We start from the raw sequence: 27,986 nt of genomic DNA on the forward strand, positions 1-27,986 counted from the left end.
GAGCAGGAGGGGCAGAGGGAGAGGAAGAGAGAATCCATCCCAAGCAGACTCTGCAGGGCTGGATCTTAGGACCCTGGGATAATCACTCTGAGACCACCACCTGAGCCAAAACCAAGAGTTGGTTGTCCATCTGACTGCACCACCCAGGCGCCCCCACAAATGACCCTTTTAAAGACCCTAGGAGAGCTGTTCCAGGACGCTGTGTGGAGAAGCCCTCCTGGGTTTGAAAAGGCAATTTGACTCTTACTTTCCATAAAAACACAATGCGTCTTTATTAAAATTTGCAAAATAAAAACAAAAACACATATTTCAAGTTAGTTCAAAAAAATACCTTCCTTATCCCCTGCCCCCAACAAAACCCAACCAAGCCAGCAGGACAGGTTATATGAATGCAGGGAGCTGGAGTGGGAGTGAAGGATGCTGTTAGATGGGGTGGAGTACAGATCAAGGGCCTGGAGGACTCCTGGACTGGCCGTCCCTACCAGGGCCACCAGGGCCACATCTCAGCAGTGTTCCCTGCAGTCATAGGAAGGCCTGGGGGAGGGGGTGGCCCTCTTCCTAATCCCCAAGATTCACTTCCTCTTCTACCTCTTGAATGTTTGGATCTTAACTGAGACTCGGTTCCCCCATAGTAAAGAAAGGTGTGAGCAGAGAACTGGAGGTCTGGAAGGTGGTCTCCCAAGACTCAGGCCTCTGTGCTAGGGGGACCCATCTAGGAAGGAGAGAAACCAGATGGCTTAGCTGATGAGTGGCTGGACCATCACACCAGAGACCCAGCCTGACTCTGGGCGGGCACCATTACGGGGACAGCGCCCATGCGGCTCAGCGTGGAGGAAGAGACCCCACCTGGGCTGGGGGATATTGGCTGAGGCTGGGCCCCGTCTGTCCTGGGCAGCCTGGGTGAAGGCAGGACCTGGCTGGAGAGGCTGAGCGTGGGGGTCAGGGCACCGGGCCTGGGAGGCCCTTGCGGGTGCCGGAGGGCTCGAGCTGAGGTGACCGAGGAAAGGGTCCCATTCTTGGAGATTGTGTCTGAGCCCTTGGGCCAAGGCAGTGTCCGGGGAGCAGTGGCATCCTCCCTGGTCATCAAAGAAGTAATAAGAGGTCAGAAGCTGGAAGGGGGAGCAGGGGAGCATTTCTACATGCTTTGTCTTCCTCCCTGGTCACACACCTTTTCACTCTCCCCTCCCTTAAAGCCCACCCAATGGAAAGAGGGTTCAGCCACTGCCCACCTTTCCCTTAGAGGACAGCTGCCCAAACTCTGAGCGCCAAGGGAAGCAAGCAGAACCCCATTCGAGCAGAGACACTTACTTGATATCATTGGCCGGCTCCTCTAGGGCCTTGCTCCGGCGGTGGTACAAGAGGACCAGCCCGGCCAGCATCCCCAGCCCCACCAGAGTGCCCACGACAGCTCCAGCAACCACCGCAGGCCCTGGCCCTGGAAAAAGCCTTGGGGTCAGAGGGAGACTCCCAGCTGGTCCCCGCCCCCTCCAATCCCTGTACCCCACCGCCACCAGAAACCTTTTCTTTTCTTCCCGTCAAGCAGAAAATGGTCAGTCAGTGACCAGATATTTGTACAAACATTTGACCAGGACAAGCTCCTTGTCCTGTTGACATTGAGAGGCCTCAGCAGACAGGCCTCCTCTCCTCCTGCAACCCCGCCCCCACCTGTGTCCAATCTTCTCCTTAACCACACTTACCCCTCACTGACCTGTGCTCACTTCCAAGGTCACGTTGCACTGGGCACTGCCCACCTCGTTGTGGGCCTTGCAGATATAGACTCCAGACATGGGACTGGAAAGGTTTGTGAGGCTTAAAGATCCACGGATGGCATCTGTGGACACAATTTGGCCATCAGTCCAGGGACCCTCTTTCCCCCTGAAAAAATTCTGCCCCTTCTGGAACATCTTCTTTGTCTCTCTGGGAGACTCATCTGTCTGTTGCCTCACAGTGGGAAAAGTTGTGACAGCCAGCATGCTGGGTTCTGGCCCCAGGTACTGAACTGCGAACCCCATGCCCCTCACCATTTCCACTGCTCAGTGTCTCTGATTGACTTCTAAAAAGATTCAGAGAGGAACTGATGCCCAGAACAACCCAAATACCATTTTTACTTTTATTTCGGATTGGCTGTGTGACGAGAAAGAAAACATTAGGCTAGGAATCAGAAACCCTGAGATTCCCAACAGGCCATGTGACTTTGAACAAGTTACTGCCTATTCCTGGGTCTTAGTTTTTTTTTATCTGTAAAATGAGGTAATATGACCTCTTTGATGGTGTTGAAAGGATAATATAATATCACCATTGTAACAGTTGGAGTTTATTGACCACTTACTCTACCCCAGAGACTAAGTCCCTGACATGGACTAACTTATGAAAACTTCACAACAAACCTATGAGCTACGTACTATTTTAAAAATACAAATAATTTTTTTTATTATCAAACTGGTCAAATGAAAAGTAGAAAAAGGGACAAAATGAAAATCCATATACCCACTACTTTGATTCGATGATTGTTAACATTTTGCTCTACTTACTACATTTCTCTTTTTTGCGAGACATTTAGAAATAAATGCTTCAGCATAAGTCTCTAAAATATAAGGACATCAGCCGCATCACTACAAATCCACTGCTGCATCTGATAAGTTAATAATTCTTTGAAGGAATTATCTAACACCTAAGAGTAATTATCTGATTATCCATATTGAAAATATCCAGGGACGCCTGGGTGGCTCAGTGGGGTCCTGGGATTGAATCCCCTGCAGGGAGCCTGCTTCTCCCTCTGCCTGTGTCTTTGTTTCTCTGTGTGTGTCTCTCACAAATAAATAAATAAATAAATAAAATCATTAGGAAAAAAAAGAAAGAAAATGTCCAATTGTCCTCAAAACATCTTTTATAACTAGTGGGTCCAAATCAGGGCTATGATATTACCGTTTTAGAAATAGCTCAGAGTCACAGAGCTAGTAAATGGCAGAGCTGGAATTTGAATGCAGATTACCTAGCTCCAGAGCCACAGCACCTGAAAGCCCCCAGCACAGTGCCTGCACCTGGAGGGCCCTCTTTTCCCACCCCTTCTCCCCACATCCTCCTCCATCCCAGTACCTTGCAGCATTGCCTCCCCTTTTTGGCCCCGTCCCTCTGGTGCCTCTCATCTTTCCTTACCCCAGCCAGTCTCAAGTGCCCTCACCTAAAACTGGTGCAAAGAACACCTGGGCAGATGGGGGTGCCCGCTCCCACTGGTACTGGGCAGCTGGCTTACTCCTTGGGGACTGGCAGCTCAGGGTCACATTGGTCCCCACGCGGGGCACGCCCAGGAGGCGGCAGGAGGGAGGAGCTGGAGGAACTGGAGCAGAAAGATGGGTTAAAAACTCAAACCCAAGGGAAAACAGACCCCTGCCATCCTCACCCCCAAAATGTTCCCTGTACCCCCCTCCTCCAACCTCTACACTCTGCCATTTGGGAGAGAAACCTGCCTGTCCCCCCCTCCCCCCATGGGGCTGGGGAAGGTTTGCAAAGTGTGCTTCACACTCACCCAGCACACTGAGTTCTAAAGTTTTGCTGCCATGGCTCCTGTTTTTGCCTTCATGGTCTTGCACATTCACAGAGCAGCGGTAGGACCCAGAGTCTTTCTCCCGGAGGCCCTGCAGCCGCAGGGACACATTCTGGGAGGGCATGGAGTAGACCAGGGATACCCCAGATTTGCTTGACGTGGCCCCACTGATGTACGCCAACACCTGGTGGGGAGCACAACGCCTCCCCGTTATTCCGTGTGTGCCCTGTGCCCACAGGCTCAGCTGACCCGCCTCCCCCACGCTGGCAGTCTTCAAGTGCTCCTCCCTGTACTCATCCCTCTACCCTGTACCAGCTCCTCATTCACCTGCTGTCTCTCTAGCCTCCCTCTCTCTGCCCCTGGGTCCTCTTCCCACAACAGTTCTTGAACCCCTATGCTTTGTCTCTTCATCTCCCATTTGGGGCATTTAGAAAGGTGAGGGATAATGTAAACAAGGGTATTTATGAAAGAAACTTGGATTGCAGGGGTACTCCCAAGATTTTTTTAAAAAATCTTTTTATACTCTTCTTTTTTCTTGAAGATGTCCCCTTTCCCCATGTATAAGTTCAGACCCTGTGAACCCAGGATCTAACCCCGCAATCTCAATTTCTCACATACAGCCCCCCTGCTTATCAAATGACCTGTTGAATATACTTTCCAGAGCCTTCGGAGGAGCCAAAGCAAATATGGGCTTTGAAAATGAAGTTTCATTGGCTTCTGGGTAACTCTGCCTCGGAGAATAAGTCTGATGTCAGGAAGGAGGGAGGGTAAGTGTAAGGAGCCTGCAAAGTCTCTCAAAGGAGTGTATTCAGGGGACGGATTCAGGAAGAGAAGTGGCCTGTGACAGTGTCCAAAGCACAAAGAAGGTGAAAATAGGAAGATGCTCAGCTTTTCCATGTTGTGTGATCCTCGCCCCAACCCTCCCCTTGTGATGAAACCTCAGTCCTCACTGTCCCTCCCACAAAGCAAAGCAAAGCAAAGCAAAGCAAAGCAAAGCAAAGCAAAGCAAAGCAAAATGCTTTTCTGCTTTCCTGCATTTCATGTCCTGGATTTCGGGAGAAAGTTGGGGAAAAGAACATCGTTTCGGGCACCCTCCGAAGTCAGACCAAACACCCCGGAGGTGAGGAGGACCTCACTCCTCCTCCCCAACTCCTTCCCTGTCCCCTCTGCCCAGACCACCCCTCCCATTCCCGCCAGCTCGTCCCTGGGCCGGGTCACAGGCTGCCCCCAGCCTCTGGCAGAGATGCTTTCCTGCCTCACCTGGTTCAGATCCTGCCCTTGTTCCAAGAACCACATCACGGTGAGCAACTCCCACGGCCCAGGCTGGGCGGGCGATTGGCCTCGCAGGGTGTACCACACCGGGAGCACGACGTCCGCGCCTTCCACCGCCTTCAGCTTGGCGAGGCCCGCGGGCACGTGAAGCTCCAGCTGGGCCCGCGAGGAGGACGCTGAGCACAAGAGCGCGGAGGAGGCGAGAGCGTGAGCGCCCAGGACCGGCTCCCGCTCGGCCTGCGGACCTTGCCCCACGCGCAGCAGGAGAGGACGGAGCTCGCAGGTCCACCTCCTGGGCCTCGAACACCGCCCAGGGGCTGCTGCCCTACGGTCCTGCTTTTGTCAGAGCTCAGCCCTGGGCTCCTAACAGGGGTAGGGACACATTCCTGCGCCTCTATTTGTATCCAGAGGAGCGGTTTTCATTGCGCCCAGAGAAGGGGGCAGATTTCCCGCGGGGAGGGGACGACCCCTAAGGGGGGGCAGGTTTCATACTGTTAACCTGCACCCTTGCAGCACACTGGCTCCCCCAGTTTTCGGGGGCAGCGGCGCAGGTCTGGATGGCCAGCGTTCCTGCTCCTGCTTCTCGACCCCACGGGCGGGGTGGGGGGGTTGGGAGGCCGCCGGATTACCGATTAACCCGCGGCTCCGTCTGAATCAACAGCTCGGGCAGCGGAGAGCGGAGCCGGCCCGGCGCTCCTCCGCCCCCCGCGTCCGCACCGGGGCCTCCCCCAGGAAAGCCCAGGCCCAGGCCCAGGAGGTGGCCCCAAGCGTCCGGGCGGCCCGCCCCAGCAGGGCCGACAGAACACGAATGAAGGCCCCCGGACACTCGAGTACGAGTCTCCGGGGCGTGGGTGTGGCGTTCAGGGGTGGACGGGGTGTTGGGTTCAAGGAGACCACAGTGGGGTCCATGCTTGCGCCAAGGCGTCCAGAAACACTTGAGAGAGGCAGCCGGGCAGCCGAGTCCCCAGCCCCAGGAGGGAATAACCTTGGGCTTGTACGAGGCCAGGCCGAGGAGGCTGGCACCTCGGCAGGCCGAGGAGTCTGGGCCGCCGACCCCCGAGGTGACCCGCTCCCCGCCCCCTGGAGCGGATCCAGCCAGGATGCGCGCCACCCCCGCGGCTTTCCGGCTGCGCGTCTCTCCAGCACCCCCACCCCTATTCCTTGGCCTTCGCAGCACCCCCTGTCCGCTTCCTGGCGGGTCCCCGCGGGCCGGGGCAGGAAACTTGTGCCCGGTGATAAGGCTGAAGACAATGACGCGGGAGCCGCAGGGCCGGAGGTGCTACAGGAGAAAACAACCTCTGCTCAAGGAGCCCGACGCCCCCCCCACCCCCGGGCCCAGGGCGGACCGGCCTCTGCGGCCTCTGCGGGCCCATCGGGGTCCCCCTGGATCTCCCCCGGGTCTCCCCCGGCCTCCCTGCAGCGCACGCCCCGGTGGCCACAAGCGGTTCCCGTCGGGGAAACCAGCCTGCGCCCCGGGACACGCGCGGGCCCCTCCGCCACCGGCGCCCCCAGGCCCCGCGCTCCTCTTTTTCACTCTGCAAAAGGTGGGGGTGGCGGTGGCAGCAGTGATGGACACGCACCCCCCCGTCGGCAGCCAGGGGCTCCCCCGCCCGGGCCCCGGGTGTCCCCCGCCGCAGACGCCCCTGCGGCCCACGGCGTCCCTGCGGCGTTTGGGGAGGACGCGGGGCAGCCCAAGAAAGGGACCCTTCGGGCCCGAGTGAGGGAGCAGGCCGCGGCCAGAGGAGCACAAAAATGGGCCCGCTCCCCGGGGCTACTATTTTTAGTTTCCCTTCCTCTGAGAAACTCCCCCCGCGGGCTTCTCACGCCCCAGGGGCAGCGGCGCGGGCCTCGGGAGCGCGGAGCGCACGGCCTCCCCGGGTCGGCCGAGCCCGGATCCCAGCAGGGCCGCGGCGCTCGAGGCGCTCGCCGGGTGCCCGGGTGCCTGGGACTCGCGGGTGCGGCGGCCGCTCAGCAGCCCCCTGGGGAGGCCAGTTAGGGACGTGGAGCCTGGGCGGTCGTCGTCCTACAAACTGAGGCCCAGAGGGAGGGTAGGAAAGGCAGAGCTTGCAGGAGAGGTAGCGGACGACGCCCAAGCTGCGAACTTGGACTTTTTTCTCTTGCGTCGCAAGCGCCCCGCGGAGCTGGGCACGTTGGGGGTAGAGGCGCCGAGGCAGACGTTGGGAGAAGGGGGCTGAGACTTAAGTGAAGGGACCCTGGGGCAGGCCCACCAAGCCTAGAGGAGCAGAAATCTGTCCAGGCTTTGGTGTGGCAGGTGGGGACCCTAATGACTTCATGCCGCAACACCCTTGTGGCACATAGTAGGCTAAAGGGGGCATGGGTGAGCTTTAGGGGGTCCCCTTCTCAGTCCCCATCACTGTGGCTGAGTTCCACTCTAGGTCTCTCTGTATCTGGTGACTTGTGACCTGAGAGAAAAGGATTAAAGTTGACCTTGACAAACTCACCCTTCACCCAATTCGGGATCCCTGAAAAGAGATGGCAAGAAAGCCCCAGAGGAAGTGAAACAAGTTTATAACGGTTTGCTCTTACTGCGTCCTCTTTTCTCCAGATGCCGCAGAGGCCATCCCAGCTCCTGGGAGCTCCTGGAAGCCTTCGACCCGCCTTAAGCACTTGCTCCAAGGAGGCACCCTTCCTCTCCGACTCTCTGAGGAGCCTCCTCTCTATTTCCTTTGTCCCTTTGGCTCTAGGAACCAATGGGGGTGGTGGACCTCCCGGTGGTGGTGGTGGTGGGGGTCACAATTCTGCTCCTTTAGGCATTCAAACCCCTCCCCCATTTCCTGTGTCCCAAATGACCTCACGGCCAAGCTTTTGGGGCACCTCCCTTTATTCCCAGGGCAGGAAGCAGGAGGGGGCTAGAGGGAGGATCTGGGCTGGGGAATTGACGTGAAGTGTTTGTCCAGCCCGGTACCCAGGGAATTCCTGGGGGCTCTTGCATATGGGCTTGAGCGCGGGGTGGGGGATAGGTGGGGGGGGGGGGCTGGAGTTAAGTCCTTAAGCTCTTTAGCCAGTGTCTCATCTAGCAGCTCAGCTCATCTGGCCCTGCTGCGTGGAGGTGGGGAGTGCTGGGGAGGACTGGTTCGCACAACTCTCGCAGGGGTCCACCCAGCCGTGTCGGGACCCTCTCCCCCGGCACACATAGTCCACACCCAAGGTGATAGCTCTCTGGACATGCTGCCAGCTGGATGCCCTGGGTGGGGAGGGGGAGGAGGGCAAGAGCAGAGGCGGGAGTCCCCATCCATCCGGATCCTACACCAGGGCCCAAGACCACCTCCCTCGGGGTGGGATTCACCCCATTTCCCATCTCAGGCCCCTTCCGGGCCGGGTTGCACTCACCGAGGGTACTCAGCCCCAGGAACAAAAGCCGCAGCAAGCCGGTCGCGGGGCGCCCGGGCAGGGAAACCATGGCACTCCCTGGCCGGCCGGCGTCAGGGGCACCGGCTCCGGGACACACCGAGCGACAGGTGCTGTGCGCCTGGGCAGCCGGGGCGGACGCGGAGCCGGGCCACTGACACCAGGGCGGCTCTGGCCGGAGTCTGTGCGCGCGTGTCCCGCCGGCGGGTGGGGACCGGCGGGGACAGGGGGGCGGGGCGTCGAGGGGGCGGGGAGGTCGCGGTCTTCCCGGGCGGGGCGCGCGGGGACCCGCCGCCGGGGGTGGGGGCGGCTCGCGCGCTGCGACGGCGGATCCCGCGGCCTCCACCCGGGCAGGACGCAGGGTGAGGGCGGGTAAGTGGCCGCGGGGCCGGGGCAAAGGGGAGCGGTGCTGAGCCGCCACCCTGGGCGGCCGGAGGCCTGGGGACCCCCGCGCCGGGAGCCACCCGCACGCCCGCCCCGGCCTCGGGGGTGGCGCGCCCCCGCCTGCGGAGGAAGCCTCGGGGCCTCCGCGGGGTGTGCGGCCGGAGGGGCCCGGTCTCCCGCCTGAACGCACGGCTCTGCTCGGGGCCCGGCGGGGGGAGCGGCGGCCCGCGGCCTCCGCCCGCCCGGCCCCGCCCCGCCCCCGCCCCCGCCCCGCAGGGGCCCCGCGGCCGCCCCCGGGCAGGGGACCTGTGCACCTGCGGCGGCGGAGGGAGGGGCGGTCGGCAGGTCCTCCGAGCCTCCCTAAGCCCCCGGGGCCCCGGCTCTGGTGCCGCACACCCCGGGTGGGGAAAGGACCGGCGCGAGGAAGCCCCAGGAGCTGAGCGGGAAACTGAGGACAGGAGCCTGGCTCCCAGCTCCTCGCCTCGGAAAAGCCTGGTTTGTGGGCCTCACGCCGACTGCGGAGGAGGGGGCGGCTCTGGGAAGGTAGAGCGCACAACGCCCCCCGTTTCTTTATCCCCGTATCTTCGCTGCCCCCCATCCGTCATCAGGCCCTCTCTGATCCTTGGATTTCCGGGGCCAGCTCTTGTTGGCTGTGAATTTAATTTAACCGTCCCCCCCATCCCCCCCCCGCCAGGCGGCCCACAGGCACCTCGGCGCCCTCTGGCGGCCGCAGCCCCTCACAGAAGGGCGCGCACCTGTTCCTGCTTCTCCGTCCAACAGCCCAAACACAGATGCTTCAAACATCCGGGCACAGCTTAGGGCACAGCTTAGCCACCGAGCAAAGGTCACCGGGGCCAGAAAGCAGAACAACGAATTCTTGGCGCTGCCTGTTCTGGGTGCCAGTTGACTGGGAGGAAGAGCAGCCAGGCCTCCGATTCCATTTATTCCACACGGTTCTGCTCTATTTTAACACGGAATGTGGTCCTTGTGCCCGACTGCGCAGGGGCTTTTTCTACACCGCGCCCCGTAGACCTTCTCAGGTGCCTCTTCCTAGTGTGACTTGCCTGGCTGCGCTTCAAATACCTGCCATGCAGTGGCTTTGAGAAATGCCTGTGCAAACACTAGACCGCTCATGCAACCCCTGGAATCCAACACTTGGCAGCTCAGCGGCAGCCAGCAAAGGCAAAGAAAAGAGAACTGCGGGTCTCATACACTTATGCAAGGCCATACACACTTGGATTGTCAAGCGATTGCATGTGTGTGTATGTGTGTGTGTGTGTGTGTACTTGGGGGCTGTTGGTTTGGTTTTTCTACTCTACCACACTCAGATTTTTCTTTAGTTTACAGTGCAAACCACCACCTCCTGTATACATCCCTCCTTCATTTCCAGACCAGGGTTAAGTGACCCCAAATAAGGAACTCCTTCCAAGAAAGATAGTACAAAGTCTGTGGTCTGTGTCCAGGAATGCCAAAGCATCTAATTACACGAGTTGTGCTCAGCCCTATCAAGTGCTATACAAGGTAGAGTCTCAATATTCACTCTCTGTAGCTGACTTTTCCTTTGGAATGTAGATCCTAAATAACTTGCAACATCGGAAGTAAAGCTGGAACCAAAGATGGGTAGGCAGCAAATCTCTCCCTGTGACACAGGGGCAGGCCCTTCGGGACTCTCACACTGCCCTCATCCCAACCAAAAAATTTCCCACTCACTCCTATCCCAACCATTTCTTTCTGCTGATCCCGTGTCAAAGTGACAGAAATTAGCAGAACAGCTCCATTCCTTTCTGAAAGCTTTTGCCAGGATGCATTTTAGGATGAACACTGCTCCCTGCCCTTGTGTAATGTGCGGATGTTGGCAGATAACCTGTGAGTGACCTGGAGACTGCTTCCATAAACGTGTTGCATGCAAGAGCTAAGTTCATAGTTTGATATGTTAAGAGACATGCAGGCCACTAGCGTTTCTTCAAATCATACTTCACCTCATCTCTCAAAATGTGCTAATTCTTAGTTTGAACATGGTGTCTCCATCCCCCCGCCCCCGACTCAGATATATGGCTTCATTAAGGGTCCACTTTTTGTCTTTAGCAATGCTCATATAGTTATATGATACCCTGTTACCCTCTCTTATAGACTGTTCTGGCCAAAGAAACTGGATATTCAGTTATCAGCAATCTCCTTTCTTCCCAAGCTTCATTTCCCAGTGTTGTTTCATCCTCTTGCCCCTACTGCTCACCCATTCCAAGCCAAATGGTGAAAACATACTGGTTCCTGGATCCAGCCTTGGCCATCTTCTCTGTGCTGCCCACAGTGCTTTAGTAGTAATGCCTCATTCTCAGGTAGATTAAAACAGGTAAAATTAGGTAGATTTAAAACATCCACACTAAATGTTCCCCCAAATGACCACCCCAGCTAAGTAACAGCAACAGGGAATGGGATAGAAAGAAAAATGCACAAAGCATGATGGCTTTGGGGTTGGTTGGTGGCAAAGTTTGGGGGATACCAAAGTTTGGTAATGCTTTTTCCTGCAGCACTTAGCACTGAATATTAAGAAATTACTGCTAAAAGATGGTCAGTAGAGCCTCAGTCTTTTAAGTCTGTAACTCCAAGTTCTAAAGAAAAGCAAAGTCATGAAAATTCCCTAAGGCCCATTCCTACAGACTGTGCCCAGGGAGAAGAGGTGCTACACTCAAATTCCAAGAATATTTATACTCCCCCTGAACTAGTATCCATTGTTAAAATTTGTTTTGTTAAGTAAGCTCTACAACCAACGTGGGGCTTGAACTCCCAACCCCAAGATTAAGAGTCACGTGCTCTACCAATGGAGCCAGCCAGGCACTTCAACTAGCATCCATTTTTAGCAGCTCATATCAGAAAACAGCCAACTGCTTAAACCTAGACTAAAATGACATTAATAAAAGTCATCCCATTGATTAAAAGCACTCCAGCCATTCGAAAAATAAGCATCAACTAAGAGGTATCAGGATGAGAAAAATCACTGATTTGAGTCATTCAGGTTGTAGGAAGGAGAACATTTTTTTATCAATATGCAATTTTATCTTCAATAGTATAAAAAATAGGGAAAATTATAGCTCTTACCTGGATTTGCAGTCCATCTAAAGTAGAGAACCTGAGAGATGTTGGGGCAGTCATTAAAGATAAATCACCAATCTAACAAGTCCCGGCCATGAGACCAAAGTGACCCTTGACTGCTCTTCTAGTAAGCTCGTTGTTAGCCATGAGCACTAACCACTAAGTGGAGTGCTAGGTGATGCAAAGAAATCCCCGGAAGGTCTAAATGAGATAGCTACTTTCCTAATGGACTGATACCTTACAACTTCCTTTTCTGTGCATCACTCAAAAAAGTTTTTGAATGTTTCTATTGGATCTTCTCTTTTTTTTTTATAAACAGCATGATGACCACACTTCTCCACTTGTACTCTCATTTGAGAGAGCTGCCTTTGACTACTGAGTATAAAGATGAGGAATGAAAATCTCTTACAAATTCACGTACTTAGGGTCAGAAGGAACATCCCAGTCATTTAAAAAGAAAGAAAGAAAAGAAAGAAAGAAAGAAAGAAAGAAAGAAAGAAAGAAAGAAAGAAAGAAAGAAAGAAAGAAAAATGAAATGTCCAGTGACTTTGGTACTCTGACAAGAAATAATGATATTGGTCAGCGGGGTACAGAGAGTAAGTGAAGATATCCTACTCCCTTTGTTCTGTACATTCTCAGCAGAAAAGTCAGAGCACAGTCCCCAGTGCCAGTGAGACTATACCCTGCTACAAAAAGTTCAACTAGTACTCCAAGAGGTCAAGAATTACTTTAATATTTTTTTTCTTAAAAAGTTTAAATGGCAACACAACCGTAAAGTTGGTACATCACAGAAACAAAGGTCTTTGCAGGCAACACTGATTGGGAATAGCAAAACACTTGGGTGGTGAAAAAAATGAGACTCTAAATTATATACAATTGTAGCTAAGGGTGATATTGAAAAACAGTCTTATTTACTGTGACTCAAGATTTAACTTGCCATTATCTATTGCTTATTTATTCAGGGTTGTAAATAATACTTATATAGAGACATAGAGATGTGTAAAAATGAAACATTGTGAAAAAAATACAATTTTTCAATTTCATATGAAACTCAAAGTATAAGTTTTGTCCAATATGGAATGTACCTACATTTGTTTATATCAGGGCTCTAAAATCCATTTAAAAATTGTTTTTGTTTTTAAAAAAGAAAACAGCTGACCCACCATGCAAGTTCGCTGTATATCTTACTTGCTCAAAATGAGCATTTTCAGGTGAGGTCTGTTTTTTTTTTTTTTTTCTGCCCAAAGTCTAGTATGATTCTGTAGAAGTTGTACTGGCCCAATGGTGGCAAGAGTTCCCGTGAAGAGTCTGATGGCAGCATCTGGATGAGAGGCAGTCTGAGTAATGCCAAGTGAGTAGAGAAGAGGGAGGTAAGAGCCCAAATCCTTATGAAGGATGACATTCAGTTGTTAAATTTTAAGGGGTACCCAATGGCTTTTTCCAGGCACTCGACTAAAGAGCCAGCGGAAAGAAAATCCCTCTCTACTTCTACAAATTTGATATAGATGGATTTGGGGGAAATTCCGGGATCCACGATACAGTTTTGAGATAAAAACCCATTAATACCAACCCAATCTTTGCTGAAGGTTTTGGCATTTGCCTGGAAATGTAAAAATAAGCATTGCTGGAGAGTCCTGACCTCAGCAATCCCGAGGTAGCAATAGATTATTCGGGTGGGTTCGATTTCCACCTGTAATGAGGCTTGCGCTGAGAGGGTCTCCAAGTCAACCCGGCCCTCCTTTCCTGGGTCCAGAGGACGTCGCTCCAAGTGCGGTGAAGGGGGCCTCTCAATACATTCTTCGTAGCCAATGGCATAAAGGCCTGGACTTTTGGGAATGCCTCCTGGTAATAAATATTGAACCACGTTCCCACCAGTTGGTTTGGAATGGGCAATGGGTATCCAGTCAATTTCCATGTGCAGCTCCAGGCATCTAGCCTCACTAATGGTGATCTCTAAGAATTTGTAGTAAACATTTTTCCAGTTCATTTTCTGCACACGGGTCATAATGATTCGTCCCTCGGGCTTCTCGGAGTTGAAGTACTCCCGGAGTCGCTTGCCAAGGGGCACCTGGGAGCTGATCTCAGCATAATGATAACGGATGTCCTCTTTCCAACGGGTGTTATAACCAATTCCAAAAATGGCCAGTTTATTAGAAAGATGAAGCCTTGAAAAGTCTGTCCAGCTCTGAAATAGTTCCCATTTCAATTGTACTGATTCCAAAATCTGTACAATGTTTTGCATGATGTCTCTCTTCCTAGAAAGAGAAATACAAAGTCAAATTCCTCAGGGATCAGCACGGTCCAACAGAACTTTCTGCATTGATGCAAATGTTCTAGATCTGTGCCATCCGATATAGTAGCCATTAGCACTTAAAATGTGATCAGTGTGAGTGACACAGGAGATTTTTAGTCATAACTGGAAATTACGGTTAAATAATGGCTACCCTATTGGACAGTGCAGGTCTAGATAAACACAGCATTAAAATCTGAGAAATACTCTTTCCTAGGAAGTTTCTAGGAATTATTGATAAGCTGCTTACCATTACTTCTATAGTCTGGCTGTATTAAACTTAGTAACTATTGATATGTAAGACCCTAAGATTTCAGAAACCCAAGGATTGAGAATTTAAATTTTTTTAATTTGTTAATTCCAGTATAGTTAACATACAGTGTTATATTAGTGTCCGGCGTACAATACGGTGATTCAACACTTCCATACAACAGCCAGCGTTCCTCACCACAAGAGCCCTGCTTAATCTCCATCCCCCATTTCCTCCCCCCCCACCCCCACTCCCCTCTGGGAGTCATCAGTGTGTTCTCTATAGTTAGAGTCTGTTTCTTGCTTGGTCTCTCTTTCTCTTCTCCCTTTGCTTGTTTGTTTTCCTTCTCAAGTTGTATACAGTGAAATCGTATGGTATCTATCTTTCTCTGACTGACTTATAAAGTGGCTATTACAATGCATATGATGGCCTTCAGACCTAAGTACCAAAAGCAGATGAAGGATGTTGTATTAAAAAAGCTATCCACTGGGATCCCTGGGTGGCGCAGTGGTTTAGCGCCGGTCTTTGGCCCAGGGCGCGATCCTGGAGACCCGGGATCGAATCCCACGTCAGGCTCCCGGTGCATGGAGCCTGCTTCTCCCTCTGCCTGTGTCTCTGCCTCTCTCTCTCTCTCTGTGACTGTCATAAATAAAAAAAATAAAATAAAAAAATAAAAAAATAAAAAATAAAAAAATAATAATAAAAAAAAAGCTATCCACTATTACTTAAAGTAATGAATAACTTAATTTCTAATCTGGAAATTCTTAAGAGTTCAGTTACTTTGACCCATTCATGCTTCCTGTAGGAAATGTACAACAGATTATGACTAATGACCTGATGCAGAAACAAAATGGTATTTTCTTCTATTTGTCTGAAATTCATTACTACTCCCAAATTTAGAAGAATGGTCAGTTAAGCACAGAATCAAGATCTGAGAATTCAGATGGAAAAGGTTTACATCAAGCTTAGGATTTAAAAGGGAAAAATGAATGAATGGAGACTACTCTAGAAAAAAAAATTGTTTTTAAGATTTTATTTACTTATTCGTGAGACACACACACAGAGAGGCAGAGACATAGGCAGAGGGAGAAACAGGCTCTTTTCCCTGCAGGAGCCTGATATGGGACTCGATCCCAGGACCCTGGGATCATGACCTGAGCCAAAGGAAGATGCTCAACCACTGAGCCACCCAGGAGCCCCTAGAAAATATTTTCTAAAGGGGAACAAAAGTATAGAAATAATTTTGATTTGGATAGTAACAGGCAAAACATGCTGGGAAGTTCTTGTTTCACATGCTGCTTAACTCATATAATTCTAACTGATACTTCATGATAACTCATGTGCTATATATGAGGGGATATGTAATTACAAGTTTGTTTCTCAGGTATGGCAAAACTTTGATATTGAAAGATTGAAGTCTGTTAAATAATAACCTAGCAACAGTCTCTTACGGTTTATATCGTTACAGGTTTGAGTTACAAAAATATTCAACGACCACCCTTATGTACAATCAAATGTAAGCAAGAGACGAGGAGGTATATGGTTGCTAACAGGTTCTTGGAAGGAGATGGATGCTTGAAAGTTTCATATTAAATCCTTGCATCTTGGGGGTGCCTGGGTGGCTCAGTTGGTTAAGCATCTGCCTTTGGCTCAGGTCATGATCTCAGTGTCCTGGGATTGAGCCCCACATTGGGCTTCCTGCTCAGTGGGGAGTCTACTTCTCCCTCTGCCTCAGCCCCTCTCCTTCCCCTCCCTCTCCTCCTCCCCCTGCTTGTGTTCTCTCTCTTGCACTCTCTCTCCCTCTCTCCAATAAATAAATAAAATCTTAAAAAACAACAACAACAACATAAATCCTTGTATCCTCTAGGGGCAGAGTTTGGGGAACAAACTGGGGGAAGCTTCCACATAGTCATTTTCAATCTGTCCTCTTAACACTCTTTGGCTTTCTTTGCAAGATGACAAGAGACTAAGATTTTGTTATCTGCTGCTGCTTGGAGCCAAAGACTGCCCTAGACTCCTCTTCCACTCTTTAGTTTGTTATGAAAGTTCTCAAGCTTTGGAGTGGCCATCAAGATGAAATCACTGCATTTCTGGAGAACTGTTTTTCTTCTCAGAGTACACAAAGGCACTCAGTGATTGCTAATGTTTAGCTTGGTGTTCATGAGGTGAAGATATAGGACCGTGCTTCTACATGAATGCTTTAAAGAAAATCTCTCTTTTGTAGCCACCCAGCTTCCTCATCTTCTTTTGAAATGCTACACTGATCACAAGGACTAGGCTAAGGAGTTGAGATGGACGGCAGAGATTTTCATCTGTTCTGCTCATGATATATCACAATGCCTGACATAAAGTAGGCACTTGACAAATAAACATTGGCTAAATGAGATTAGGTGACTCTTCTTTATGGATGAAGGATGGTATATTTTAACTACAGGCTATGTCCACTAGCTCAGGCTAATCCCACCTATACTTAGAGGGGAAAAAAAAAATCCAATGCCCAGATGGAATTATTTTACTGAGCACTTTCCTAGCCCTAAATAATCAATAAGGAACAGTTCTGAAGAAACTTGCACTGGAAAATAAATGGCCTAATAAGAACCACTAAAATCTCTCACCATGTGAGCTAGAACCTGGAGAGCAAAGCTGTCTATTTCTATGGAACCTGTCAGTGTCTTGCCCTGCTGCTCTGATGCCAACCTGAAGATCCCTGGGCCTAAGACTCATCACATTTTCAAAACTATGGAGCACAGTGAAAATGAGACCCAGTTATTTAAATGGCTCTAGAAAACTGTCTATTTTAGTTCCTGATTTCTAAAGTTCCAACCACGGGAAAAGTGCAGATGGTTTGAGGATGACACTAATTCTGTGAGGTCTGAGTTCACATCAACTGGGCCTCCCCTGTAGTGAAACGAGGTGGTGGTGAAAGGACGAGTGGGATGTTTTAGTGAAGGAGAGACAATGGCCTTTTTGGGGACTAGGGGTTTGAAGGTAGGGACTAGTAATAATGCATCTTTAAAAATATTCATCAAAGTTTCCCTTCCTTTGGGACATTCTGATGTCACAATTTGAAAACAGACCCATTTCCTAACAAGAGATGGCCTCAGTAAAACCTACTGACTTGAATCATAAACTTCTTTTTTGAGGGGTAGGGAGTGGTTATAATTTTAAGGAATAATCCTGGATCCCTAAACTTTCACCATCTCCCCAGATATGGGAGCAGCTGGTACTCTGGTCCCACAGATACTCTGAAGACAGTAGCATTCGCAAAGCAGGTGGTGGTGGTGTTTTGCTCAGTGAAAACCACAGTTTCCTTTTCATATTGCTTGTTGCTTATCATACCACCTTGCCTGTTCTCCTTTTTTCCCACCATATCCCTCAAACATCAAGATCACATATGTGGAATGAAATACAGAAAGAAAAAAAAAAAATGGGTGCTGTCAATGCTTCCAGGTGACCAGGTGGGAAAAAAAATGGTGTTCCTCTACTTTTCCCATAAATTTATCTTTTAATATATTTGTTTCATACATTTAATCAGGGACTTCCTTAAAGTTAAGGAATAATTTCCTTAAAGTTATTGAAAAGAACCACAAACATAGTATCACTGAAACCCAGACACCTGTGCTATCCTTACAGAAGAGATACTGCTGAGGAGGGAGGATCAGGTGAAGTAGCTAGCCAGTGGAAGGAGCCTGGCCCCAGACTTCATCTTTCTTCTGGCAACTGCTTTCTTTTCCAAATGTATAAAAAGGCCACCTACGAGCTTGCTTTTTGATCCCCAAAGTGTAATATCATAAGGAAATGTAAGTGCCCCTCTGGCTCTCCTGTCACCTCACCCAACCCCAGCTAAACTCAGGGCCATTTTTGTGCTATAATTAAACACCTACATATCTACATCCGCGTACGGGGAAGCACCATCAACACATTTATTTTTGTGTAATACATTTATTTCTTTATGTTGTATACAAAATCCTCAACATTTTAGATTAAATACTGGCAAATGTAAGCTAAGAGGATGAGAAGCAGTGAGTACACTTGCTCCCTCAGTGGTACGGCAGTTACTTTCCATACGTGCCTACAGTTACTTTCCATACGTGCCTAATGACAGCAGTGACTTTCTAGGTCTTCCCAACAGTCATTAAATTCAGGTAAATATACTTTGTAGAAAGAAGCATCTACTTACTGCGCTTCTTCAGAAGACTCTTGTTTTATTTTTAATGTTCTCTTTGTGACAGGTATTTCATCTGAAAAGCAAGGTTTTTGAAACAAATTATATTTTTCTAAGTAGCATACATTTAGGCAGAGAAGTAACTGTGTTGACTGTTCATCCCATACTTTCCAATGCAAGGCTGTAATTGTAGTGTCAAACCCTGTCCAATGCCAGATTTATAAATATAACTCTTTTATAATGAGATGCATACATTTATATGCAAGATCAGAAACCAGCTCTACAAGTATAAAATTCTTCAAGGTCACCAGTGGATTGCTAGCTAGGAGCTCAAAGCTTAATTTCACTGCAAACATGATTTTTAAAGGAACGAGAATGAAAAACGATTCTCTTCTATTTAGATTTTCTGTGTAGGTTTTACAGAGCAATTTTTCCCCCAGTATCATGATCAATATACTCTGGACATTATTTTTTCCCTAAGGTTTGGGTGACTTAACTCTTTAGGGCAAAACTCCCAGTAATGGGATGCCAAAGCAATTTAGACCTTATTACCTTAGAAATTAAAAGGCAGCAATCACTTGGCATCAGCCCTTTTTATTCTCCCAATCTTTACATTGCGTTACTCTTACAGCTTTACAGCCTCTTTCTTCTCTCCCTTCCAATATTGAGAGATTTTTTTAAAATAGCATTTGTAGGAGATATTAGCATTTAATCCTTTTTCTTTTCTTTTCTTTTTTTTTTTTCCTTTTTCTTTTCAATTAGCATTTCTTTATCATCAGGAATTCTATGAAATGGTGCCTATGGATTTTTATCTTAAGCTAGGAAAGCACATTTAGAGTGCCAATCCTACTTATACTTCCTTGGAGGTTGCCTGAGCAACTCACTGAGGAGTCGGAACATTTACTTAGAAGTGAACACTCATCACATAACTTGCTATCAAAGCACAGTGGCTGCAGCAGAAACTGGATTCGGACTTCCAAAGTATGAAAATCCAAACTGGAGCATTTGTTGCAAAAAGAAACAACAAATATTAGGCCACCCCAGTTTGGACTTGACGGCCAGGAGTTTTGTTTTCCATCTTTAATGCTAAGTCTAAATAATTCCAGCTACTGCTTGGATGGGATCCTTCATGAATTGTGAAGGAGTATGATCACTGACAAAATTCAAAAGCAGCTCTTTTCAAGATAAAATGAGTCTTCTCTTCCTTTTTTTGTTTTGTTTTGTTCAGACTCAAGACTGGCTGGGGACCTTTTCCAAATCATAAAGAGAAAAGTATTTGGAATAAATACTCATAAGATACTCATAAGCAGTTGAACCAAGAGTATCAAAAGATACTCATAAGCAGTTGAACCAAGAGTTAACATTCTTGGCAGTTGTCTTAGAACCAGGGATATACAGGATATTTTAAACTGCTTAGGATTCCACCTGCCACTGATTAGGAATTCTGTGTCTTTAGGACTTTTGCTGGTACCCAAATCCAAATGACCAACACCAAGCACCTGTTGGCAATTTAGGGCTAAACCAACAATGCCCCCAAGTAAGGCTGGCTGTGTGCCTGATGCTGACAATGGGAACGGTACCAGAAGAAATGACAGATACTAAGTACCGGTGCATATATAAAGATGTACACACACACACACACACACACACACACACACACGCGTGCACATGTTAAGTATCATATATATTGGCTTTCTTACCCAATTCCTGATCTGTTGGATAACCATGGAGATCCTGACTGTGGTTTCCCCAGTCCTCCTGTGGATACTCCTCCATAGTGCTGCCATCTGACTCCAGCTCCTGGTACAAGCCACTACTGTTAATAAGTACAGGCTGGCAGGGCTGAGCATCCCATCCTCCCTGACCAAACACCTGTTCCAACTGTTCAAATGTGTAACTGCTCTTTCTTTTCCCAACACCATGTTCTTTCACCCGACTGTAACACCTGCGAAGGGTCTAAGACACAAAGTCTTTTGTTATTCCTTTAAAGCTGTACTTCCTCTTCCAGGTACGGACCACAGATATTAATTACTATGAGACAGACACAGACAGACAAACAAAGACACATTGTTACAGGAATGCTAGATTTCAAATTCATTATCATATTAGAAAAAAAAACTAATTTAGCATTTACTCAAACAGGTTATAATTCAAACAATTATTTTGCAATTAATCATCCATTTAACAACAAGAAACATTACAACATTATTGCATGTACCCCATACACATATTTTTATACCCCCACCCCCCCCTTTAAAAAGAATAAGAAAAAAAAAAAAAAAAGAAAACAAGAAATACCAGCCAGCCAATAGGATGCACACCTGCCACAGAGGAGAAAGAGCTGCTATTGTGCCCAGAATTTGGAAAAAGTGAGGGAAGGGAAGAGAGAAAGAAGAATTTCCCAAAGCAAAGAATATAACCTTCCTTACGCTTAAGAAGGAAAACAGAGTAAAAAACAATGCCTCAATGAATCAGCTAGTAAAACATATTACTTACAAAGTCTGTAGTCCTTACTAACTTACTCTGTCTTTAGGGAAGTTGCTAAAATTTGAAGGAAGTCAAATCAATTATGCTACAGATCCCTAGTCTCAAACATCAACCATCAAGAAACAACACACTACTTTCTACAGCGAAAGATCAGCCAATACTCATCCATTCTATCAACTCAAACTGCCAGCTAAACAAACCAACAAAGGAGGCCAATAATTTCCTTTTTTGTTGGGGGGGGGGGGGGGGGAGTGAGGTGGAGGGGTATCATTTCATTTCTTCCTCTGCCTTGTGCCACACAACAAATAAAAATCACTACTTGAGTCCACAGAGAAAACCTGGATGATTTTATTATCTTGCACAACCCTTCCATTTTCATCTTGGTCTTCTAATGAGTACTTCTGATCATTTGCCCAGTTTTGTTAATGAATGGTAGATCTTAATTCTGTCTTACATGATATTTTAAAGGATAAATCATGGACTTAGTCCTGGCATCCAAATTTAGTTAGTGCTACCCAGTGTCTATACCATCTCTGCTCCTCTTGCTCCTTCTAATCTCCCTTCTACTTGACTGGCTTTCACTCATAGTTTTCTTGAGAGACAAGACCTTTTCTCCTTGATGGCTCCCAAATATTTTCTAACTCAACTGTGCAAAACCAGCTCACCTCAGACTTAATTTATATGCATTAGCCAGACTGTCAGTTTCTCCTAAACGTGAGATTACTTTCCACTTTCCATAAGCCAATATATCACATATTCTCACCAAACTAAACCAACTCTTAATAATCTTTACAGAGCCTCCATGAAAGTTCCATATCTACAAATCACAGTTGACAAACGACAAGAAGACACTGTCAAATACTTTGCAGATCTGTCCCCTGAGAACAGAAATCCAGATGGGCAAAAGGAATAATAAAAGCATGACACATAGGATGATCTTCCTCGGACATAAACACAGCCGTGATTAGTTACCCCATCTGAAAACCAGACAGTCTACCCCCTGCATAAGCACCTGCCTTTCTCCCTTTCTAGAGAGCTCTTCTGGTGCCTCAAATGATGCCTTAAAGAACTGAGATTTCTGATTAATGCACTCAAAAAAAAGTGTGCCCTCTTTGCCTTTCTAAAACATAGTTACAACTACATAATACAAAACTTTCTAGAAAAAAATCAGACATGAACTTGGGAAATGTGTCTCAGGGCAACCCTTCCAATGGAAGGAGACATATGCCTGCAGCAGATCTCATTTGACTTTCTATATATTCCCCTTTCCCAGTGCCCTCTGCCCTCCTTGCAGGGATTGGAATTTGAATTGCAAACATCTCCTGCCAATTTATTTTTATCTCACAATGTCTAGCTGCTGCCTCCAAGAACATCCCAACCACTCTTTTCAACTGCTCCAAGGACCGTACATGGAGAGTCCCGGCCGTGTCCCTTTCACCCTTCCAAGGCCATAAATGGAGATGCCACTGCTCACTTCTGACTGGCTGCCTAGAGAAAAGCATGCAGCACACCAAAGAGCCCAGTCAGATCTGTCACTAAGGGTTATTTCAGAAGTCAAGAAATAAAACTGATGTTCCTTTGAAGAAAGGTGCCACGGTTATCAGGATGGGATACAGACATAAACAAAGCCACCAATCTCTGACAATATACATGGTGGGAAACCACAGAAAAGATTTACTTTCTTTGAAACCACCAAATTGAGCTTGAAATTTTAATTGGCTTATGTAATTTGAATGAGGAAACTACCAATATCTAATGATTTTAGATACAGAAGAACAGTCAGATGATGTATATTTCATCAAAAAAGGCTAAAAGATCTTGCCACCTCTTTCATCGTGTACTTTTGTAATACACTTTGATAGTGTAATATGCTGATATGTAAAATATCTATCAGGGGCCTGGAAGACAAATGTTTAGTAATTCCTAAATCTGTATGATAGGAATTCACTATATTGAAATCCTGTTGAAAGGATTTCCAAATTGATTTAACTCTCTTAAGACATAAATACACATAAGAGGTACCTTCTGGGTTCAGTAAAAGATCCACAGATCCAAGGAGAAGCTGTTTGGATAGGACACATCAACTAAGATAGAGGAAAAAAAAAAGTGAGAACTCAAATGTGAACTTGACCACCACTATAGGAGACACTGGAATTCAGTGAAACTGCAGGGACTTTAGAAACGGATAAAAGGAGCATATGGAGACCTTCCAATCAGAAAAAGTTACACTTCCCACGCTCTAAATGATGAACCAAAGCAGGCAATTAAATGACTGTGTGTCTGTGTCAACAGTCCTAAATAAGCCAACTTAAAAACCTACTCTAAATCTGAGATTAAGAGAACACTCCAGAATCTAGGAAAAACAAAGTCTCACCTCCCATTTCAGACAGCCATGCCAAACCCAACAAGAATCTCAGTTTAGCCTACTTGGAAGGCCATTTCCTACTCAACACAAATACCTTACTTCCCTTCCTTCTTTCTTTACCTCATTCGTCTTAGAAATGTGCGGTAATTTAATGTCTAGCATTTATTTTTTTAATTAAGATCTAGGTGGTGGGGGGCAGAGAACGGGGAAAGAATCTGCTTAAAATTATTAAAGACTAGTCTATTCACAATTGAAAAGAATAATATTATCCTTATTGGCTAGAAATTTCCATGGTAAATCAATCTTACAATCTCACTGGGGAAGAGGAGTGAGATAACACTGTTATCCTGAATGAAGTCAGAGGGATAGAGGTCAGGAGGAGTCAAGAAAATCTGGAAAGAAGAACTAAAGCATAGGTAACAACTAGATCAGGCGGTCAAATCAGAGGAGTTCCTAGGGAACCGATTTGGAAGAAATGCCAAGTGTTTAATGATTCTGACAGGAAAAGCACCAGAGAGAAGACTAAAGGTTGCCCCATTACCAAAGCAGGGAGGAAAATAGGTGGCTGACAACTGATAATTTATAGACAGAGCGAAAGTTTTATCAAAGTGTAAGATTGGAGTGAAAGGAAATGAGAGAATAAAGATGACATTCATTGTGGATGAATGTAAGGAGGGAGAGGGTCTGGGGGGGGAGGGGAGCAGGTAAACAAAGGCAGGAGTCTTAGATTGGCAGGATTGGGGATTTAACGGCAGCAATGCAGAGAGACCCAAGGTTACAGTACACGTAACATTAAATACAGTGCACAATGCAGCTATCTTGCCAAAGTAAGTAAATCCAGTATTGGGTTGTATAAGCAGAGGAATCACATGTAAGCTATGAAGGTGGCTCTTCCTCTCTATTCAGCATCGGTGAGGCCACAGCTGGAGCACAGCATTCAGTTCTGGGCATCGAACCAGCTACAAGAGAGGGAAATTGTAGAGTTCAGAAAAGGGTAAATAAAATAATGAAAGGCTTGGAAAATAAGATCTATCAGCAGGGCCAGTGGTTTCATCAAAGCCCTTCCTGACATTATATAAAGCTACTTTGGAGGGGGGAGTGGTAAAAACAAGGTCTCTTCCATTTCAGTGTCCTCCAATCCCTCGTTGACTTTCAGGAAGTAGAAGGAATTGAATCCTTCCCTGGTGTAGCAAAGTAGGAAAGCAAATGAAATAAATCGTATGGGCATATGCCAACCAATTCTGATACTGGCTCAATCATTTTCTCAAAATTTGCCCCATTGCATATAATCATAAGATAATCACCATGACAAAACCACTGTTCTCATAGAACTGACTACAGGTGGGGCAGGGTCTATATAATGAGGAACAGAAATAAGGCTTAATAACTACATAAATGTGTTGTTTAGAAAACACTGGCATGATCAGTCTAAGATGTCAGATGAAAAATAAAGTCAAACTGCAAGGCAGGACAGCTTAGTTATAGCAGGAAACAATGTTATAAGAAAAAACAAGCAGTGAAACAGATTTTCAAAGGCAGTTGTCAAACTGGACATCCTAGGAATGGATTACATAGTTGATCTTAACCCTCTGGCAACTAAATATAAATTTGAGACTTTTTTAACCTCAATGATTACATAAAGAATATACTTATTTACAGTCCAAGTCTTAAAAATCACATATTATATTTCACAAGAGATAGGGGAAATTATCCTGGGGGCAAATCTCCAATGACTAATTGTTTATAAAAGTGTTAAAAACAATACCTCAGCCTAAGATGTGTATTTTGCAGCAAAAAAGTCTTTGTGAAATATATCTATCTTCCTTCTTCCTTTAAAGTTACTGCTTTAGGGGCACCTGGGTCTCTCAGTGGTTAAGCGTCTGGTCCTGGGATCAAGTCCTGAATCGGGCTCCCCCTGGGGAGCTGCCTATGTCTCTGTCTCTCTCTCTCTGTGTGTAATAAATAAATAAATAAATAAATAAATAAATAAATAAATAAATATTGCCTTTGGCTCAGGTCATGATCTCCTGGGATTGAGTCCCACATCAGGCTTTCTGCTCAGCGGGGAGCCTGCTTCTCCTTCTGGCCCTCTCCCAACTTGTACTCACATTCTCTCTCTCTCAAATAAGTAAATACATTCTTAAATAATTTATTGCTTTATTGTAACTGTTACAACTAGTTGCTCTTAGTTAATGAGGCAACAACAACAAAAAAAATCACTGAATTTATTGCAATATCTTGTAGAGAGAGTCAAAATTTCTTTAGCTAGCTTTAGTTTTTTACTGTGAGCACAAAAGGTGGAAAAAATTTTAAAAACCTGAAAGAGGAGACACGAGTAAATAAACACATTTCTGCACACAGTAAGAGGGATATTATGAGTACAGCATATATCACTGCATATGTGTGTATATTACACAGAGCTGTGACTAATGATTAGGAAGTCACTGGAGGCACAATCCATCCGGGGCCAGCAGAAGTTTTACTACCTGTTTTCTTAGGTTCTCCAATATATCAAAATCTGGCAAACTGATTTGCCAGGCACCTAAATCCTTTAAAACCAAGCAACTCTAAATCCCAACAAATCAAAACCAAAACCAAAAATATAGCACTTGTTTCACACTCCCCCAGTCCTTAGCGCTACAGGGGAGGTTTTGGCAAGTGAAAGATATTTTTTTCTTAAATTTTCTTTTTCTTTCCTCTCCAGAATAGAGGTTCTTAACTTTTTTGGGTCGTGGATCCCCTTCCCAGAAAAACACACATATAAAACTGTTCTATACAATTTTAAGGGGAACACAACTCTCTGAAAAGCCCATACAAGAACCTCACGTGCAGAAACTGCTCTATACCATGTTGTTGCTTCTTCCATAAAATACATCAGGTATTAGTTGGAAGTCCTAAAACAAGGTAGACTTAATTTGTGTATTAGGTTTTATAAGAGATTCTAAAAATTGGGACAACCAGTTTATGTATAATTTAATCAGTTCGCTCCATATCTTGTTCATTTAGATAAGGCAGCATTAATATTACCTTCAGGAGGTAAATTAGTCGAAATCTCCTGCTTTTTGAAAGAAACAATTTCTAGCAGTAAAAACATATAAGGATATCAATTTACTTATCACAGAAATATAGCACTTTTTCCCCACCTGCTAGGGAGGAAATCTTTTTTCTGAAGTGGCAATCAGGCAATATTAAATGATTCATAAATTATGCCAATTATCTGTTCCAATTGAATCACATAATATATGATCATTCATTATCTGATTCACTTATCAATACAGATGCTAGATAAACTACATAAGGTAACAACTTAAAACAGGGAAATTCACCATCTAGAAACAAGTATAGGAAAGAAAGTGTTGACTACTTTCCTTAGTAGCCACAATGGCTAAGCTTTAGCATCTTCCCATTTTAATACTTTCTAAAGACCAAAGGGTCTCAAAGGAATAGGCAATGTCTACACTAATTAGTCCTTAACCCAAGGGGACTAAGTCTGATCTATCATTCTGCTGAAATCATTCATATCATGGTCATCGATGTCTTAATTACTAAGAAAATGACCCTCAAACTTTGTCCTTAACTCACTGGAGCACTTGATACTATTTATTATCTGTCTATATCACCATCCTTGCGGGATAATCTTGTGGGTGAATGGAGCTGCCAAAAGCTCCAAGAGCAAACCAGGTTTCAGCTTCCAAAATATTATGGGCGTTTTGAATGGAAAAGAACCTCAGAGATTATGTTAGTTCACCTTCCTCACTTACAAATGAGAAGCCAAGGACCCAAGATAAATAGGTATTCCTTCAAAAGGGATTTGGTAAAAAAAAAAAAAAAAAGTCCCAAATGCCACTCACATAATGTGAATGTTCCCTAAGAGAACTATTCCCCTAAATCATAAACTCTGTGAGGTAGGAATTATGTCTGCCTAGTTCACAGTTTCCCTGAGCCCAGAATACTTCCTATCACATAAGAGCTATATATTTATGTGTGTATATATATTTATTAGGTAAATGAATTAGGGTAATTTCTACCTTGTAAACCACTAGCAGGATTCTTTTTTTCCTGGTGAAGAAAATCAGGAAACTCCCTGTATAACCACTATGGTCTATTATCTTTATAGAAATGATAACTCCAAGGTAGGTAAGGCTCCTACTTGAAAAAAGCAGGAGCAAAAAAGGGTATAAAACACAAATACAGCTATAATTAGCAAAGCAAACTCCCTCTGTAACAAAAGGAATAACTGCAGAGGGCAAGGGCTATTTTAAAAATATCTACCATTCTGGTTTATATTTTTCCTTGGGTGGGGTCACTCACCAAAGAGAGCTCTGTCACTCTGTCCAAATATTATTATTACTTATGCCTTACAAATTACATAATATAATATTCAAGGATATAAAGTAGAATTCTGTCAAAGATAGAAAAGGAAAAAAAGACTCAACTGTTCCCTGGATTCTGATAGGGTCAAATAGAAGAACAACCACCAGAAACCAAGAGATCTTACCTCGCTGGAGCCCCAGTCTCTGTAGGGAACTGTCCAGGATTGATTTTATCAGCTCACACCGCATTCCAAATCTGGCTATGAATGACTCACTTTTGTGTCTATAACTGGGCAGTACTGTCTTCATGAGGGAGAGAGTCTTGTGTAGAACAAATAATTCAGGAAATTTTGATTCTGAGTATCAACTCTTCTAAGTTTCCTAGTTCCCTCCATGCTAGCAGGTGAGGGTCCTATCCATTCAGACTATGCAGAAAAACCCTCAAGGAGGATAATAC

General features: G+C 46.4%; 2 protein-coding genes across 9 annotated transcripts in view; both read right to left on the minus strand.

Annotated features, from left to right (window-relative positions):
- Nucleotides 1-247: 247 nt before the first annotated feature.
- Nucleotides 248-8,372, minus strand: ESAM (endothelial cell adhesion molecule). 2 transcript variants are annotated; one of them, XM_055305563.1, is made up of 7 exons: nucleotides 8,168-8,372; nucleotides 4,805-4,992; nucleotides 3,527-3,728; nucleotides 3,182-3,337; nucleotides 1,709-1,831; nucleotides 1,309-1,435; nucleotides 248-1,076 (listed from the first exon to the last, which is right to left on the minus strand). In XM_055305563.1, the coding sequence occupies exons 1-7, from the start codon at nucleotides 8,235-8,237 to the stop codon at nucleotides 761-763; spliced, it is 1,182 nt and encodes a 393-aa protein (XP_055161538.1). In that variant the 5' UTR covers nucleotides 8,238-8,372; the 3' UTR covers nucleotides 248-760. The 2 variants fall into 2 exon arrangements, with proteins under 2 accessions (XP_055161538.1, XP_055161539.1); XM_055305564.1 differs by lacking the exon at nucleotides 8,168-8,372 and adding an exon at nucleotides 7,364-8,154.
- A 3,995-nt stretch (nucleotides 8,373-12,367) lies between these two features.
- Nucleotides 12,368-27,986, minus strand: part of MSANTD2 (Myb/SANT DNA binding domain containing 2) — a 32,125-nt gene continuing 16,506 nt past the window's right edge. Inside the window, exons 1-4 of one of the 7 annotated variants that reach the window (XM_055306162.1) lie at nucleotides 24,086-24,140; nucleotides 20,065-20,164; nucleotides 18,380-18,440; nucleotides 12,368-13,914 (exon numbers count right to left, since the gene is read on the minus strand). In XM_055306162.1, the coding sequence (XP_055162137.1) occupies nucleotides 13,062-13,914; nucleotides 18,380-18,440; nucleotides 20,065-20,140 (990 nt within the window). In that variant the 5' untranslated portion in view covers nucleotides 20,141-20,164; nucleotides 24,086-24,140 and the 3' untranslated portion in view covers nucleotides 12,368-13,061. Of the gene's footprint in view, nucleotides 13,915-18,379; nucleotides 18,441-20,064; nucleotides 20,396-22,873; nucleotides 24,176-27,986 lie in introns of those variants that run through there. The other 6 variants (XM_055306159.1, XM_055306158.1, XM_055306157.1 and 3 more) reach the window with 6 other exon arrangements.

This window comes from Nyctereutes procyonoides, unplaced genomic scaffold, assembly GCF_905146905.1.
Source record: "Nyctereutes procyonoides isolate TBG_1078 unplaced genomic scaffold, NYPRO_anot_genome, whole genome shotgun sequence".
NCBI classification, from domain to species: domain Eukaryota; kingdom Metazoa; phylum Chordata; class Mammalia; order Carnivora; family Canidae; genus Nyctereutes; species Nyctereutes procyonoides.